This window comes from Onychostruthus taczanowskii, unplaced genomic scaffold (genome assembly GCF_017590055.1).
Source record: "Onychostruthus taczanowskii isolate IOZ18803 unplaced genomic scaffold, ASM1759005v1 scaffold46, whole genome shotgun sequence".
NCBI classification, from domain to species: domain Eukaryota; kingdom Metazoa; phylum Chordata; class Aves; order Passeriformes; family Passeridae; genus Onychostruthus; species Onychostruthus taczanowskii.
This window is the reverse complement of record NW_024502125.1, coordinates 5777942-5794903: the sequence shown is the minus strand read 5'-3', so window position 1 is coordinate 5794903 and position 16962 is coordinate 5777942. Positions and strand designations below refer to the sequence as shown.

At 39.2% G+C, this 16962-nt stretch overlaps 1 protein-coding gene across 9 annotated transcripts in view; it reads left to right on the top strand.

The window, feature by feature from the left end:
• Nucleotides 1–14965, top strand: part of PDE8B (phosphodiesterase 8B) — a 69586-nt gene extending 54621 nt beyond the window's left edge. For 8 of the 9 annotated variants that reach the window (XM_041414646.1, XM_041414651.1, XM_041414644.1 and 5 more), the window contains 11 exons: nucleotides 1389–1466; nucleotides 2340–2416; nucleotides 3601–3765; nucleotides 4524–4569; nucleotides 5004–5139; nucleotides 6360–6558; nucleotides 7525–7742; nucleotides 8698–8833; nucleotides 10994–11161; nucleotides 12686–12815; nucleotides 13331–14965. In XM_041414646.1, coding sequence (XP_041270580.1) covers nucleotides 1389–1466; nucleotides 2340–2416; nucleotides 3601–3765; nucleotides 4524–4569; nucleotides 5004–5139; nucleotides 6360–6558; nucleotides 7525–7742; nucleotides 8698–8833; nucleotides 10994–11161; nucleotides 12686–12815; nucleotides 13331–13446 — 1469 coding nt within the window. In that variant the 3' untranslated portion in view covers nucleotides 13447–14965. The remainder of the gene's footprint in view (nucleotides 1–1388; nucleotides 1467–2339; nucleotides 2417–3600; nucleotides 3766–4523; nucleotides 4570–5003; nucleotides 5140–6359; nucleotides 6559–7524; nucleotides 7743–8697; nucleotides 8834–10993; nucleotides 11162–12685; nucleotides 12816–13330) is intronic. The other variant, XM_041414649.1, reaches the window with a different exon arrangement.
• Nucleotides 14966–16962: the final 1997 nt, after the last annotated feature.

The window sequence follows — 16962 nt, the reverse complement described above, 5'->3', positions numbered from 1 at the left end:
TGTGACCCTTTGGGTGTCACTAAGAAAGTATCTGACTTGCTAGTTGATATTTAACACAAGGAGAGTTGTTTTGTCAGCTATAGCAACTCACAGCTATGTTTATGTGTAAATGCTTGCTCCCACTGAAGTGCCTTATTATAAAGTCATCCAAATGTTAGTGAAAGAATGGGGTTTGTAAGAGGAGTACCATCAAATAAATAGATAAAATTATTTAACATGCATTAGCTATGCCCTGCTATTAGGCATCAACAGAGGAAAATGCTTTCAATTTCTCCAGTTCAGACTACAACAAAGAAGACCCAAACTGTCTATGGCAGAAAAAGAGAATTAAGACAGAAACTATTTCAGTAATTTTTAGGATGGATGAATTTTTAATTCTGGGGAATTGTATGTTAACATTTTATTTTGCTAAAAAGAGGCTGCATACATCTTGTCTTGTGACATTATAATGAAAATTGGTCTTTATGTTAAGAATATCAAAGTCATACTTCTGGCTCTTTAAATGCTTTTATCAGCTTTTGAAAGCCTGATAGGGTCTTTGATCATTTAGTGGCACATTAGATACCTTGGGAATAGGTACTATAAAGACTCTTGGAAAGTGGTGAATAGATGCATGGTTGCTGTTTTAAAACATAAGGGAGAGTGCAGACTTTAATATATTAGAGAAAAATGAAATTTTACCAGATTTTTTTTTTTTGAGACTCCTTCCTCTCATTTTATCCAGCTTTTGAATTTGACTGGATGTGATAATTTCTCTGGCTTTATCATACAGCAGTTTCAAGAATAAGTTTATTGCAGCCTAATATTCAGAAGAACTAAATTGATTGTTTAATCATTTTCAGCATGTTGGATTTTCCTTAAACACAGGGTACAAATATTTATTGCAAATAAACAAAAAAACAAAACCTGTCTGAGTCTGAAGTATGCTTTGACTTTAAGAGTGTAGAGTAAAATGAGACTCTTCTCAATTGACTAGTTTTAGGCAGTTAAACTCAGGCTTCTTCAGTGGTCAGAGGAGAGCAAAAAGAATTCACACAAGGGGTTCAGCCCACTGCCTGAGACATCTCTCCTAAAGCAGGACCTCTGAAAACCTCAGATGATGACAGCCTGCAAGACTGCTGCTTTTAGGGAGCTAAAGTTAGGTGAAGCAAGTCTCCTGTTCCATAAGGCATCTTGACTTCCTTGCAAAAGACCCTTCCAGGTGACTTCAGACAAGTTGCTTTAAATTGATAGATCTGAGTTCCTTCTTCTGATGTGCAGAAATTGCAGTATTTCCCCCACTTGTGTGATATGGTTAGGATCACTTAATTAAATTTCCAAAATTTTAGATGCATATTTTGTAGAGGTTTTATTGATACATTTTTAAAGCATTTGTTTTGTACTTACAGAATCTGGCTCTTACAAGTGCAAGAACAGAAGGAAAGACTCAGTTGATGTTAAGTCAATAACATCTCAAAGTAGTGATGGTAAGAAAGCAAACTATATGTACAATACTATAAATATACATTAATATATATTTATAAATAAATAAAGAACAGATTTGGCTTGGGCAATAAAACTGCAGAACAAAAGAATAACCAGACATATTCACTGCTGGTTAAACAGAGATTACTCCATTTCTCTATAACTGCTGTAAAATTTCTTTCTGATTTGCAAAGCAGTACCCCAGCATTAGTACCAGCATTGCTACACAATGCATGACAGTGCTGAATGCCTTCACAGGGAGGAGGAGTGACTGTGCCAAGGGATAGAAGCAGCTTGCTAAAAGAGTGTGTGGGGAAGCATTAGTGCCACCTCTCTTAGAAAACTACAGCTTGTGCTTCTAAGCACATATTTTGGTTTATTAATGTCTAACATGAAGGAGCCCATTGCTGCTGGTTACTTCAGAGCAGTACTACTGAACCCATTTGTGACTGCTTACGGGGGTGGGACAATGGTGGCAGAGATTTCTTTCTGCCCCTGTGTGTAGTGAGAGAAGCACTGCTTATGGGGAACATGAATGGTTTTCATTAGAGCAACTGTACCACCAAGATGAGTGACACACACAGACTTACAGCAGGAGCCATGTCTGATAGAGATCCATTGGAGTCAAAGGGCATGAAGTATAAGTACAACTCCATTCTGAAGTGAAGGATGGATGGAAAAACTGACAGCAAAACTGAGGGGTGGCTGCCAAGGAGGCAGACAACAGTACAAGAAATGAAACAATGAAGAACTTGCAGGGGGAAAGATACAGGAGAAATGGGACACGAGGCTGTATTTCATTGTGCTGTGTCCCGGCCTTCTGCACTCTTCTAATGCTGTCATCTTATTCACACCCTGTGGCTCTTTAATGGCAGCTCCAAGTTTACAGACCCGACGGTACTCTTCGATGGCACGGATTCATTCTATGACAATAGAAGCTCCTATCACAAAGGTGAGTCGTGAACACTGACTTTTCCACAAACTCCAGTTTTGAGTTGCACTCATAGGGAAGTATGTGGTTTCTGGACAGAAAAGCAGAGTGCTTCCTGCACTTTGTATTTAATAGAGTAATATAAGTAATTTGTTTTTATTACCATTTTCTATATCTTATCATGGCATTCCAAATGCTAGTCATAAGGAAGAATACTAAGGAGGGGAGAAGAGTGTCCTTACTACATGCATGGAGTCAGGCAGGAAGGAGACACTGCTCTGTGGGGTCATGTGCAAGTAGGAGGACGTTCTTCCAGTCTCACCTTCGCTCTCACTATTGGTATTTATAAGATACCATGCAAAAGAGGGAGCACCTGCACCATCTTTTGTCTCCCCCACTTTCTGCAGCCCTTCTTCACTCTGTTAACAAACTCTGCTGTCACAAATCAGCTGCACAGTCACTTGTAATGCACTAGGCTGTCAGGTATCTTCCACTTTTAAATAATTTTTCCCTTCTCCCTATCTTTTATTGCTATCATCAAGCTCTTACTTCCCAGCATCACTGTGACTGTAAAAGCAACTGGCTCCTTTCCTTTTCCTTACCCTCAGTCATACCCACAGGGAGGCTTGTAGTGGCTGTGCAGCAGCCTCTGGCTCCTGGAGAAGATAGCACTGGGACTTTCTTCCCATCATTCTTGGCAGAGCCAGGAGCAGTCACTGCTGCATTTCTGGATTGTGGCTGAGGCACAGTGTGGGTTTCAAAGAGCCATCCTCTTCTCCCTCAGTCCAGCACTTTATGCTCTCTGCCCTTCACTTCTACATGGAGAATATCGTGGTATAATACCAGCATATCTGAGTCACATCCAAGAGTTTGTTTAGGTTTTCCTTCAGAGACTGAATAATTTGTTTCAGAGCAGACCTGGATATGCTGAAGTACTGGACATTGCTGATTTTTGGTCCACCCACCGGCAACTTCAGATACTTCACACCATTCTACTTCCACTTCCCAGGAGTTTGCCAGTTAAAAATAGCAGACAGATACCAGGAAATCTGAGCACAAATTTACATTTTCAGAGTTGTACTTCAAGGGTTGTGGGGAATTACATTGTATTTGATGAAAATTAGCATAATCAAGACAAGAATAATAATTTTGTAATAAGAAAAAGGTGCCATTCACTTTTCTTTACCTCCTTAATGTGCTTTCAGGTTATTAACATAATTAACGCTGCCCAGGAAAACAGCCCTATCACTGTAGCAGAGGCCTTGGACAGAGTTCTGGAAATCCTGCGGACAACGGAACTTTATTCCCCTCAGCTAGGTACCAAAGATGAAGATCCTCACACAAGTGATCTTGTTGGAGGTCTGATGAACGTGAGTAAAATTAGTAAAGACGAAATTGCTGGACCAGCGTCCTACATCACAGTTTATGGCTTTGCTGTGCTAAAATTTCCCAAGCAATGGGAAGGGGACTTGTAATTCATTACCATTTCAGTTAAGTATTTTGGCCTTTTTACTAGCAGTACTGTAGGATGTAGTAAGCTATTGGCCACATTTCAGTCCACTGTGTGCATTCATCCTCAGATACAAGTGGACAGACTTGCCACCAGAAACTATATCCAATCTCTCAGAAGATACTGAAGGAGATACTTATAGAAACTATAGAAGTTTATATGAGATTAGAGGGCTTGCTCTATAGTTAGTCCAGTGTATCAGTGAGGTTGCTTTAATCAAACACTAATTTTGGTCCTGTAACAGCAGGAAGAGGCAAATTACCTTATTTTTGTCACAGATTTACTAATTTTTTTTAATAGGCACTGAACTAATCCCCACCAAAATAATATAAACAACATTTAAAATAAATTATAATGGCCAATTTGAATGATGGAGGTGCCAATGAGATGGTCAAGGTGGCCAATACACTGTGTATTTAATATCTTTTCTGGAGATCTCATACCAGTGTTCCAGGGATCCTTTAATGTTTGTTTTTAAAGACCCTAAAAACAGGATTATGCTGTAGTGCTGCAATAAGAGCACTGCTTTTAGTACCTAGGAATAGTACCCAAAGTGCATGTACTGTTTTTGTAACTAGTGATGCAAAAAAACTAAGATAAACTTGCTTTCTTTTTCAGGATGGCTTGAGAAGACTGTCAGGAAATGAGTATGTGTTTTCTAAGAGTAAGCCACCATTTTAAACTTCCCATTGCACGTGTGACTTCTTTTGTCAGTACTGCTAACATACAGCCTCAGGCTAATTTGCAGTGGGATATATGTCTCTGGAAATGGTTGTCTAAATGACTGCAGCAAAAGTGCTAGGCTGCCTCGATTTTGGTGTTAAAACAGGCTCAAACAATTAAAATAATGCATTTCAAAATGTTAGCAAAAAAACGAATTGTCACTCAAAGAAATGTTCACTATCTTTTTGGTTTATGTTCAAATGCTCTGTAATAAACCTTTCTATTTATAGGCATTTACAGACTTTTTCATGTAAGGAAAAAAAGTTGTTTTTCTTGAAAAAGAGTTGCTTTCTAAATGGAATTCTGAAGAGGGGCTGTGGTAGTGTAGAGGGAATAATCCAGAAATGTGTTAATTCCCAAATTCCATTTCAACAGATATGAACCTGAGCCATACTCACCTTCCAGTGCCAAACACGATCAATGATGTTCCACCCTGTATTGCACAGCTCCTAGATAACGAAGAAAGTTGGGACTTCAATATTTTTGAGTTGGAGGCTGTTACAAATAAAAGGTACTGGACTCCTTTCCCTGGGTGCCCAGAGAAAGTTTGTTGAGGAGCTGTAGCTCTGGGAAAACTGCAGCAAGACACAGCAAATCTGTGAAAGCTGTCTTGCTTGACACAGATCCACTCTGTCCAAGTGATACTGTGCAATGTAGTCTGATGCTGCCACATGTTGGATGCCCTCCAGATGCCCTCCTTTTTCTTGCTCATATGCAAATGGTCCTGCTGGAAAAAGCAAACCTCTCCCATTCCTCACCTAAATCATCCCACAATTTGGGAAGATCTAAAGCAACTGTAGCTTTTGATTATAGGGAAAAAAATGGGATGGAGGATAAACCAGTGATAGGATCAACAGACTGGGATTTTAAAGCTTATAATGAAAACAGACGTCAGTAGTTTTGAGGTCATGCAGACCGCAAAAATAGGCATGTCATCCAGACAGAAAAGTTGCTTTCATTCCAAGATGCAAAGAATCAAACAGACTACCCGTTCTTATGTAATCTCTTTGCATAAAATAGCCATTTTAGAAATTTGCATTTGCCTGGTTTTAATCTGCAGATGTTGGTGTTTGGTTATGCCTTTCTCAGCTCAGAGGCTCCGTAGGTCATCTCGCAGGAGTGAAAAATGTAACTGATGGATAGGACTCTCTCACAGGAGAGAGTACAGAGTACAAGGCAACCCAGAGTGGATTTGGATTTAAGAATCAAAAAGATTAGAGGTTTTATTCTGTTTACTGTTTCACACATGGGATTCCCAGCATCGTACAAACACACACACACCCACACACAGAGAGCACTTTACAATTGAAATTTGACCTTTTTTTTTTTTTGGCTTAGGACTTTTTTACCTTTTGGCATGTGCTCATGTCATGTTCAAAGTCTGCTTTTTCTCCTCAGGAAAAAAATAAATGGAATTTTGTTTGATTGACAGATACTAAACACAAAAAAGAAAGGGGTTTAAGGTGTTTTTTCTGAAGCCACAGGAATTGTTGAAACTCTGATGGAATTGTACCATTTATACAAAACATTAAAATAACGTCTGAAAGGATGACAGATGCAATAATTTGTAACCTTGGCCTGGCTTTTTAGAGGTTATAGATATGCAATTTAAAAATGTTTAACTTTACCCACCCCTTTGAAAAGTCTTGGTTTCTTTGTTCAATGTATCACTTTTAGAACATCACAAGTTCCTATTTTACAGCAGTGCTTTTTTCTTCTATTGTTTTTCAGGCCATTAGTGTATTTGGGCTTAAAAGTTTTTGCCCGGTTTGGGGTCTCTGAGTTTTTAAACTGTTCGGAAGCAACACTGCGGGCATGGCTGCAGGTCATTGAAGCCAACTACCATTCCTCCAACTCATACCACAACTCCACACATGCGGCAGATGTCCTGCATGCTACTGCTTTCTTTCTCGGGAAGGAGAGAGTTAAGGTAGAACATCACCTAGGAGTTCTTTGGGTTAGGATTTCAGCGTGTTTGCTGTTTTATGTGTGTCAGCCAGAAGTCAGATGTTTAAATAATGGTCCTGGCTTCATAAACTCTCTGTCCTTGAAGTCTTCCTGTGATGCAAGCAGGCCCACACAGTTTCTCTAAAGTCTGTTTATACAAATTTACATTTTTAAGTAGCAATGATGGAGGTGGGGAGGGAACCTGGCTCTTTTCTGTCTCTTGTTAACTGGCTGTAGGTAACAGTTCTTAATAAAGCTTTGCAAAAGCTTTGGAGAGGGAGGTGTGAGCTATTCCCCCTCATACCCAGCAACAGGACATGGGTAAGATTCAAAGCTGTGCCAGGGGAGGTTCAGACTAGACATTAGGAAACATTTATTTACTAAGTGGTTAAATACTGGAACTTCTGCCTTCCCAGATAATATACTGGAATACTGGCTTCCCAGAGAGGTGGTTGATGCCCCGTGCCTGTCAGTGTTTAAGGGGCATTTGGACAATGCCCATAATAACATGCTTTAACTTTTGTTCAGTCCTGAAGTGGTCAGGCAGTTTGGCCAATGATCACAGTACGTTAGTTCCAAGTGAAATAGTCTATCCTATCCTGTGCTGAAACATAAGGTGCGTGGAGCAGAGTCAATGCAGATACATTCAGGCATGCATACAAAGTGGAAGGAAACCACTAGGTTATCTATCCATTGAAGAATTCTATGCAAAGATATTGCTCAGGTGACAGCAGTGTAAAAAGCTTCATTAAAGAAAGAGTATTTAGATAAGGGTAGGAGTGGAAGTTTTGTGATAGGTAATCTGTGGGCACAGTGAACGGAAAATGACTGCAAGGAGGTTGGATCCCTGCTTAAGTTCATATTTGTGCAATTGTGGGTACCTGGAAATTATCAGGAAATATTTACTGTAATTTTTGTGCCACATTGTAATTATTTTCTCTTCCTGTAGGGAAGTCTGGACCACCTAGATGAGGTAGCTGCATTAATAGCTGCCACCATTCATGACGTAGACCATCCTGGACGGACCAACTCTTTTCTGTGCAATGCAGGAAGTGAATTAGCTGTCCTTTACAATGATACAGCTGTATTAGAGAGTCATCACACAGCACTGGCGTTTCAGCTTACAACAAAAGACAGCAAATACAACATTTTCAAGAATATTGATAGGTGTGTCTTCTGGATAAGTCTGTGTGGACTGCTTATTTGGCAGTTTGGGGCAAATTGAGAGCCTACCTTCTAAACAAGAATACATACCTTAAATACAGATAATAAAATTTAACTTCTTCTGGAATCCTATGTAGACATGATTTATAAAAAGGTTTTCATGTCTTCCTTACCAGCCCTGTCTTCCACCTTGTAATTATTAGAAGCTTAGAGAGATGTTTAATAATCTTTTATGAATTACATTAATTTGGTCCAGTTAACAACTTCAAGGCTGCATCTTTGCCCACTGCCTTTTCATTGAAGGAGCCTGGGCACTACTTTTTTGGGATATGTTTTACACACCAGCAGCTAGATGCTACATGTTGTGTCTGCACAAGGTCCTATGCATCCCAGCACTACTACATTTACATGGAATCAAAAAGGTGGTAGCAGAGGGCATGAAGAGGCTGGGAGAGCTGGAAGGTCCTTGTGGTTGGCTGGGCATGCAAGCAGCCCAGGAGTCCCCACTGCATGACTCTAGCTTTTGTACGGACAAGGTGAGAAAGAGCTTTGAAAGAGACGGACCCCAAAGAGGTAATTGATCTGCCTACCTCCCACAATACTGTTGTTTTTTAAAAACTCGAGATTTGCATTCCAAGCTAACACTAACATACAGCGCAACATACATGGACACACTGGTGCCATTCCTGGAGAAGTTATCTTAGTCTTACAGCACTATGAAACTGAGATGTAAATTTTTGTTGACTTCAGAGGATTTTCATTAAGTAAAAATAAAGGAGCGGGGGGAACTTGGAGAGGCATGATCTTGAACATTCCTCCATCCTTAACTGTTCCTAACTCTGAAGGTGCCAGGTTGTGGCTGAGTCTGTGAGCAGTGTTTTGTAGCACTATGCGAGCAGAGATAAGGGCAGAGCTCTGTCTGGCAAGCTCGTGAGCAAGAACTCTTTTTCTTTCCTAGAAATCGCTATCGGACATTGCGACAGGCCATTATTGACATGGTTTTGGCAACAGAGATGACAAAGCACTTTGAGCATGTGAACAAATTTGTGAACAGTATCAACAAGCCTATGGCATCTGAGGAGACCAGCCCACATGTAAGTGCTTGCAGGACTTTATGCCTTCAGGCATTTCAGTGAGGTTCTTCCCAGACAACCTTAAGTATCATTTTCATTCACCTTGCATTAATTTGCATTATGGCAATGCCCAAATGACACAAACGGATTTGTGGCCTCACATATCAAAGTGTGAAAAAATATGCTTTTTCTCTTTTCTGCTCTTAGTTCATTTAAACGCTTCATTTTGCAAGCCTTGTGTTAAAAGCCATCTGATATTCAGGCAATATATGAGTGCATGTTGTTTTACATGGAAAATTCTATGCACAGAGATAGGTTGGCACCTGTTTGTATGGTCCCGTCTCCAAACAGTGGGATTTGTCTGAGCCTAGGGATGTAACTGAAGAACCTCCTTGACAGTTTTGTCTCTGTGTAATTTGGAGCCCTCAAGCCCCAAGGAATAACTTCCTGAGAGGTCTCCACTCCGGACTGTATCAAGAAATGTCCAGGCCTTTTTGTGTAACAGTTACAAACCCTCATGCTCCACCAGGGTTTATTTCATAAGCTGCCTCTGAGCTTCCCATCCCCTCCTTACCTTCTCTTGCTGCCTCTCGAGGCTGGGCACCCAGGACTTGACCAGGTTCTCCAGGGCAGTGTTACCTGAGGAAAGACTACCTTAATGCACCTTAGTGAATATAATGTTTTGCTGGAAACATGCAAAAAAAAATCAGACAAAATTGAAGGTCAGCAATGCTAAACCAAATAGAAGTATCTTCTGGTAGCTATCCAAAATAGGACTTTGTACTGTAGACTGTCGTGGGTACCATTTACAACTTTAAAGACAGCATTCTGTCATCTGAAATTACCTGCTTCTAGGGACTACTGAGCTCCATTCTTCCACAATATGAGCTGGAAACCACAAATACTGCTGAACTTATCTCACAATAAATGTGAAGGACAGAACCACTTGCACAATGGACTTCTTGTTTACCCTCAGTATTAGGTTATTCTGTTCTTTACTGCTAACCATGGCTCTTTCTGGTTTTGATCTTGAACAGCAGTTAAGGTACAGGGTTAAATTGACAGTTGTTTGCTGGGCTACCCATGCTGAAAAAGGATTAACTGCTAAACATAAAGTTAGAAGATTATTGCCTGAATTGGCAAAAGTCACAGCAAAATATTTCCCCATAAGCCACAAAGTTATTAATTTAGTTGTGGTGGCAAAAAGTACTTACATTCAGTTTTTGACTCAAGAGTTGAATTTAGCAGTGAAGGAGGCCAAAATCCCACAAATATATTATTTTGAGAATAGCACTAATGCCATGTGAGCTGAGGTGGAGGCCTTTCATTACTCCATAATTTACCTGTGCCTTTCTGAACTGTTCAAGACGCTGAATATGATGCCACAGCAGACTGGGAACAACTACCTTCTCACAACCACCTGGTCTCCAGAGCAGTCATTAAGAAGTTGCTATTTTACTGTCTAGCAAGAAGAGATTTCTGCAGTCAGTCTGCTGCTCCTGTGATTTCCTACTGTTAATCTCATAGATTATGTAAGATTTCACCCTCACCAGGAACTGAGATCAAAGATTATTCCAGGTTGAAGGTTCAAACAAAAAAAGCAGTTCTACTCGGAAACATTCTGGAACTGAATGTCAGAGACCTGCTTTTCTGTGTGTAAAAGAAATAGTTGTGCCAGTCAATTCAGCCCCCTGTGCCTGCCTCAGTTTTCTCATTTAGGAATAACAATCTAACTCCAGAAACTCCCTGAAGTGAAGCAGTCCCCTAGCATCACCACCCCTACATTTAAACATTCAGCAGTGAGGACTGTTTATGAGCTTACTGTTGGTGGATGCATGCCCTATCATGGACCTCTTCCAAGAGGGCCAGCTGGAATGCATAGAAGGTAACATCCTACCTGATAAAAAGCCTGTGGCACTTTATTTCACAAACTTCGATACTAATTTTGAGAATGACCACAACTGTAATATGTACCTGGGTTATCATCAGTTACTTAGCAAGGCTCCAGTTCTCAGACATCACCTTCTTCTCTAAGTTCCTGCTGCTCTGCATGAAACTGTAAGGCAGAAGACTGGGTGCCTGCTTAGTGCCTAAGTTGGTAGAGCTGATAATGATGCCCTCTCTCCTACTAGCAGGGCATCGATGCCACCACTGGTCCCTGTAACCAACTCTCCTTTACAGAGTGAAGGCAGCAACACTGAATGTACAGCCAACATAAAGAATTTTCCAGACAACCAGACACTGATCAAACGCATGATGATTAAATGTGCAGATGTAGCCAATCCATGTCGCCCCCTAGAGCTATGTATCGAATGGGCAGGCAGGATTTCAGAGGAGTACTTTGCACAGGTATGTATATTTTTATAATTTAACTATTATATTATACAAGGAAGTGCACATCGGCTGATCTCCTGCTCCACACAGGGTCTCCCTGGTGTCACCACAGAGTCCAGATGTATGTTTTTTGTTCACAGTCAGAACTGGCCCCTCAATTTCACACAGAAGAATTCACTCCAAGAAATCAGCTAGTTTGCTTATCATGAAACTCATTGTATAGAAAGGTGGAAAGGAGGTTTTGCATTTTCATGATCTGACCCAAAACGATTTGATTAGTCCTACTCAATTTAACTGGCTGAAATTCAAGATGGTCAGCACTCTTCTTGTCCCATTACCCTCCCTGAAGATCAACGCCTCAGCTGAACTATTGGGATCGCCCTTTCTCTTCTAAGAAGGAACCTGAACTACTATCACTGTAGGCAGAAAAGTAATTCAGGCATGTGGGCAGTGTAAATACTTATCACATGGGACACGTCCAGATAGTACTGGAAGCTCAGCTTTCTTTCTTCACATTCAGTTTTTCTGACAGAAATGCAACCAGCTTCCTGAAACACTCTTTTAGCTCTTTAATTAACAACTGATAAAATCTTAGCTTTTATTTGCCAGTAATGATGTGGAAATAACAGCTATGAGTGGAGAGGAAGAAAAGTGGGCATGCCTACCCTTCATATTCAGGTCACGCATGTGACAGTTACTACTGAAAGAAAATTGTAGCTATTACCTGAGACATGTCTGAATTTCATTTTAATCATAGTGAATAAATTTTGTCGTGTCCTAAGAAAGATCAAAGATCACTTATATCTCCCTAGCAGTCAAGGTATCAAAATCTAGCTTTAAATTGCCCAAATTAAGCACTAGCCTGCTTGCAGCAATGTGAGATTCAGAGAGCTGTTCTCCTATTTATTCACCTCTGCTAATTTTGGAGACTGCTCTGCTGCCAATTCCTGTTTTAAATGCTGCCTGTACAATTTAAAGGGGGATGTTATTCCAAATTACATTCTAAGAAACTGCTGAGGTGATCTAATCCTCCACCATAGTGGGTGCAACAAAACTAGGCCTCTTCCAGTTGGGGACAGAGTTAAAGGGCATACCTTTACTTCCATTTACCTTATAACATGATACAAGCAGAGGAAGTAGCACCAGGAAGAATCTCTTCCTACTTAAAAGACAAATGGTTTGTAACACCCCCTACAGATGTGGAAAAATGAGAGAACAAACCTGTCCTCTGTCCTCTGCTAAAGGAATCTGCAACCCTATTTTCCTTATTTTTAGCTGGTACACCCTAATCACGAGATTACAGCTTTCTGTCTTGTTGGAGCTAAGTGCAATCACAGGACTGCAGTAATAAAGAGTACTTGTGAAAGGGAAGAGATGTTGATTTCAGTCCCTGTTCCGGACAAAATAACACACATGAAACTAAGGTTCTAAGGCTTGTCTCAAATCTCCTATTACAATTAATCTAATGCCTTGGCCTCTGCTATTCCAGCACAAAAGTCAGCAAAGCTCTAGTTGCTAACTGGAGTTTTGTCTTCTTAGACTGATGAAGAGAAGAGACAGGGCCTGCCTGTTGTAATGCCAGTATTTGACAGAAACACCTGCAGCATCCCCAAGTCCCAGATTTCCTTCATTGATTATTTTATAACAGATATGTTCGATGCATGGGATGGTAAGTACTGATTTTTCTTCCTTGCTCTGACACAGAGATTTAGAGATTCCTACAATCCAAAATGACTAATCTCAAGCTGGCCTTGCATCCACTTTTTTCAGAGGCAGTACCCATATATAAGCACTACAACACAGAATATTGTGCAATCATGACACTGAAGATTGTTTCACTGCACACGATGAATGTGTGCAGGCAATTTACGTAGAGAAGGAGTAATGGCTTAAAACTAAGCTTTCTTTTCAACTATGTGGTTTTTTTCCTTTAGCACTGTATTTCTTCTGAGCTGCAGAAACTAAGACCACCAATGGCTGCATGTAAGCATAATTTAATGAAGTCAGCATGCATTTGGAAAGGGATTTTCTTGAAAGAGAAACACACACACAAAAAAATCTTTCCCCTTTTAGTATTACTTTAAAGAACTGGAAGAACAAAAGAGAGTAGGAGAATGCCAATTTCAGATCAGGCTGGGCTGTTCTTCTACAAACATGGTAAAACTCTATTTCCTATTCTTTCAGCATTTGCACATCTGCCTGTTTTGATGCAACACTTGGCTAATAACTACAAACACTGGAAAACACTGGATGATTTGAAGTGCAAGAGTCTCAGGCTCCCATCAGAAAACAACAACTGATACTCAGTCAAGAAAACCAGACCTCTTGCTCTACCAGTTTCACTGTGAACCACTTACAGAAACTCTTGGCTACAAAGGGGATTAATGTTGCTTTTCCAGTGAAATTAAGACTGTGTGACAAGAAGGAAATATTTTACTCATTTTTAAGTTTCTATGAATTCTACAGAAAAATGTTTTTAGAGGCTATAGAAACCACAGATGACTAAGTGCTCTTCAAAAATAATATTTTGTGGCAGAAAATGTACTTCTGAAACTAGTTTCTAATACTGAATATGCACTTGTTGAATCTTGTAGTTGATACGACTGTATTCACTAATGCTTCACACAACTGTTTTTCAGAGAGAGGGGTAATCTAGTCACCAGGAGAGTAAGAATAGCCTAACAAATAAGGATAGAAACTTCTCACTTACCTAGCATAAATTTCTTCAGCTCTGTGAACCATACTTCTAAAGAGAACAGGCACAGCAAAACAAGTAAATCTTAATAAATTGAATACATTAAAAATCCAAACATGACACCTTTTAAAACACCTTCTTATTAAAAAGGAGACGCTCTCAGAGCACAACCTGTTCTTTCTTTTCCATATCAAATCTTGGTACAAGTCAATGTTCTCTAAAACTGATCATATAATACAGGAAAATAAGCATGTTCTGTCTAGGTAGTGCCATCCACATGGTTCTCTGCCATCTTGCAGATGTTATCACACAAGTTTTCACCAAATTTTACACAAAAAAACTATTGTGGCACTTGATCACCATACTTTTTTATAAAAATGGTGTTTGTAAACATTGTCATCACTTTTATTAAACTGATCTAAATTTTATGGCAAGTTCATTTATTGTGCTACTTCTAGGATGAACCTATCACTTTTTTAAAAAAGTTTCCAGGCTATAATTTATAAAAGCATTATCATTTGTACTGCTTTATCCTCCTAATAAAATGCTGACTGGTTTTGTGATGTAAGAAGTACTTCGAAATATGTATATCAGTTGGAAATCAAACATAGTTCTTCATTAGTTCTAAGATATGAAATTTATGCTAAGGCTTTCAAAGCACAAATGTGTATTTTTTACACCTCATTTTAATCACATGCAGAACATGAGTTTAAATTTTAGACTATTCTCAGACTATTCAGTAAATAAGTACTAGCAGAACTGCTGATTTTTAACACTGTGCACTCCAGGCTGCAAGCAAGACTGTCAAAGCTGTGGCTGCAGTTAAAGAAGCAGTCCACCTACCATGTGCTGTATCAAAAATCAAACTGGGTAAAGGAAAAGGGGAAAAAAAAGCAAACAGCATAGATTGCTATGGAAAAATAGTGACAATGCTGTTTACTGCAGGTAGCTTACATATGTGCCAACCTTTTTTGTATGTTTTGTACCAAGTTCTGAAACAAAAGGCAACATTCATAAAATGTATGTGCAGAAGAATGTACAGAAGCTATATTTTTGTTAGAATTGTAACAGATCCTTACTTTTGTCATAGCCAAGGCAGGTTGCTGTGTATTAAAATGCCGCATCGTGTATATTTGACGAATGGTGTTTCTGGTGAAGCATGGTTATTCATTCTTTCCTACTATCTATAGCAACATTCTACAGTGGATTTTTATTCAGAGAAGTTGAACCTCTTTTTTAATACTGTATAGTGTTTGTTTTTACCATTTCTTTATTTAAAATTAGTGCTCTTGGTGGTTGTACCTGAACTATTCTGAATTGAACACTCACTGCAGCTTGCATTAGAGAAAAGAATTTCCCAAGATTTAAGCTTTGTTAATTTAACTTGTTAAATATAGCAACATTGTAAGACCACATCCATGTAAAACATTTAATTCATAATTTTTGTCACACTTCTGTCACACAGAACAAAATGTCAACGGTGGAAGACATCAAAAAAATAAAGTTCTACTTGTGAACCAGAACTGAGGCCAAGGCATGAATACAGAATCAATATATTTGTTGCAGGATCTTGCATTTCTTCCCACAGTGAGATTAACAAAAAAAAAAAAAAAAAAAAAAAAAAAAAAAAAAAAAAAAAATTGCATGGATATAGGTCTTCTTTAATAGCAAAACGAAACAGTATAGATTAATCATAATCTGCCAATTGTGTCGGATCTCCTGGACTAGTCCAGTTTGCTAACAGCTGCTTGTTTCATGCTGTTGTCAGTGCACAGATGTAAAAACAGCCACCTCAGAGTTGTAAAAGTATAAAGAGTAGGTCTGACAAAGATATTTACTTCCATGATGTGAACATAAGGAATTCAGTGTTACTGCAAGGTGGAACAATGTTTAGGACATCAGTTAGATGTACAAGTTTCATCTGGTCACCATAATTCTGCTCACTGTATCTCCCAACAGCAAGTGACAAACTCTCATTTAAGAAAGGAGTAGGATATGTTCTCTGTTACACTCGAAGTTCATTTGTAAAACAAAGAACTCAGTACTTTTAAGTCAACCTTATTTAAAATAAGAGACCCTTGGGAGATCTAATGCCAATGGAGTGTATCTGAGAACAACTGGCACTTTTGATAAATATAAATATTTATACATGCATGTAGGACTATTTAAAGCTGAATTACATCTCTGTAAAATGCATATCGTGTTTTGTGACTAGAACTGTTCAGTTAAAAAGGTCTATTTCTCTACCAGGTATTCCTTCAACAGCAGTCAAATAAAAAGGAAATAGCTGTTCTCATGCTATAAGAAGAGATAATAAAAATACAACCTTCCTTCTCTCTAGTTATAACTGATGATAGCAGGAGGCTCGCCAAAAAACCTAAGTTGTATAAACTTTCACTGTAAAGGTGTTGTAACAATGTGTACTCACAAGCACTATATACAACCAAATAGTTATTTCGCAATTAAAACAAGGAAAATGATCCAAAGAGACATTTTATCTCCCCAGCTTCTCCTGGGTAAGCCAAAAATGCAACATCTGCTGAAGAAGACAAGCTGAAGCAATGTAGACTTAACATGCTTTCCTCTCTCAAGTTTAATATATATACCCAAAGGCATGTTATCCTCAGCTGTAATCCACATGCCTTTCCTACTTGAGTCAACAGAATAGTCAGCCTTAGCAAAGAACAAGCAGCTCAAGCTTTAACACTGATTTAACCTCCCTGAATTGAAAGGAGATGGTAATTTAACAATTCCTCCATCTGTTTTGTGGTTTTGAAATACGTTATTTTGAGCTCTATACTCAAGTAAGATTAGCTGTACAACCTGACTAAGGTAGGGGAAAATTACAACTCAAAATCTTACTGCCCCTCTGCCCTGCATTCCAGATAAGATTACAGTCTCATAATAAGACTCAAGAGGCAAAGGTGGGCTTCTGAGTGGTGGGAGAAAGGAAAGTGCCCACTGCTGCTGGGGGAAGCAAGTCTAAAAGGCTCTTTGGTTTCTTCTAGGAAGCTAGGAGCTTTCTCTTTTGCTTCTGCTCTTGCAAGAATCTGCTTAACCCTTTGTTTTAATTGCACTAACTGCAACCACTGTATCTGAAGTCTGGAATTACAGCCATGTA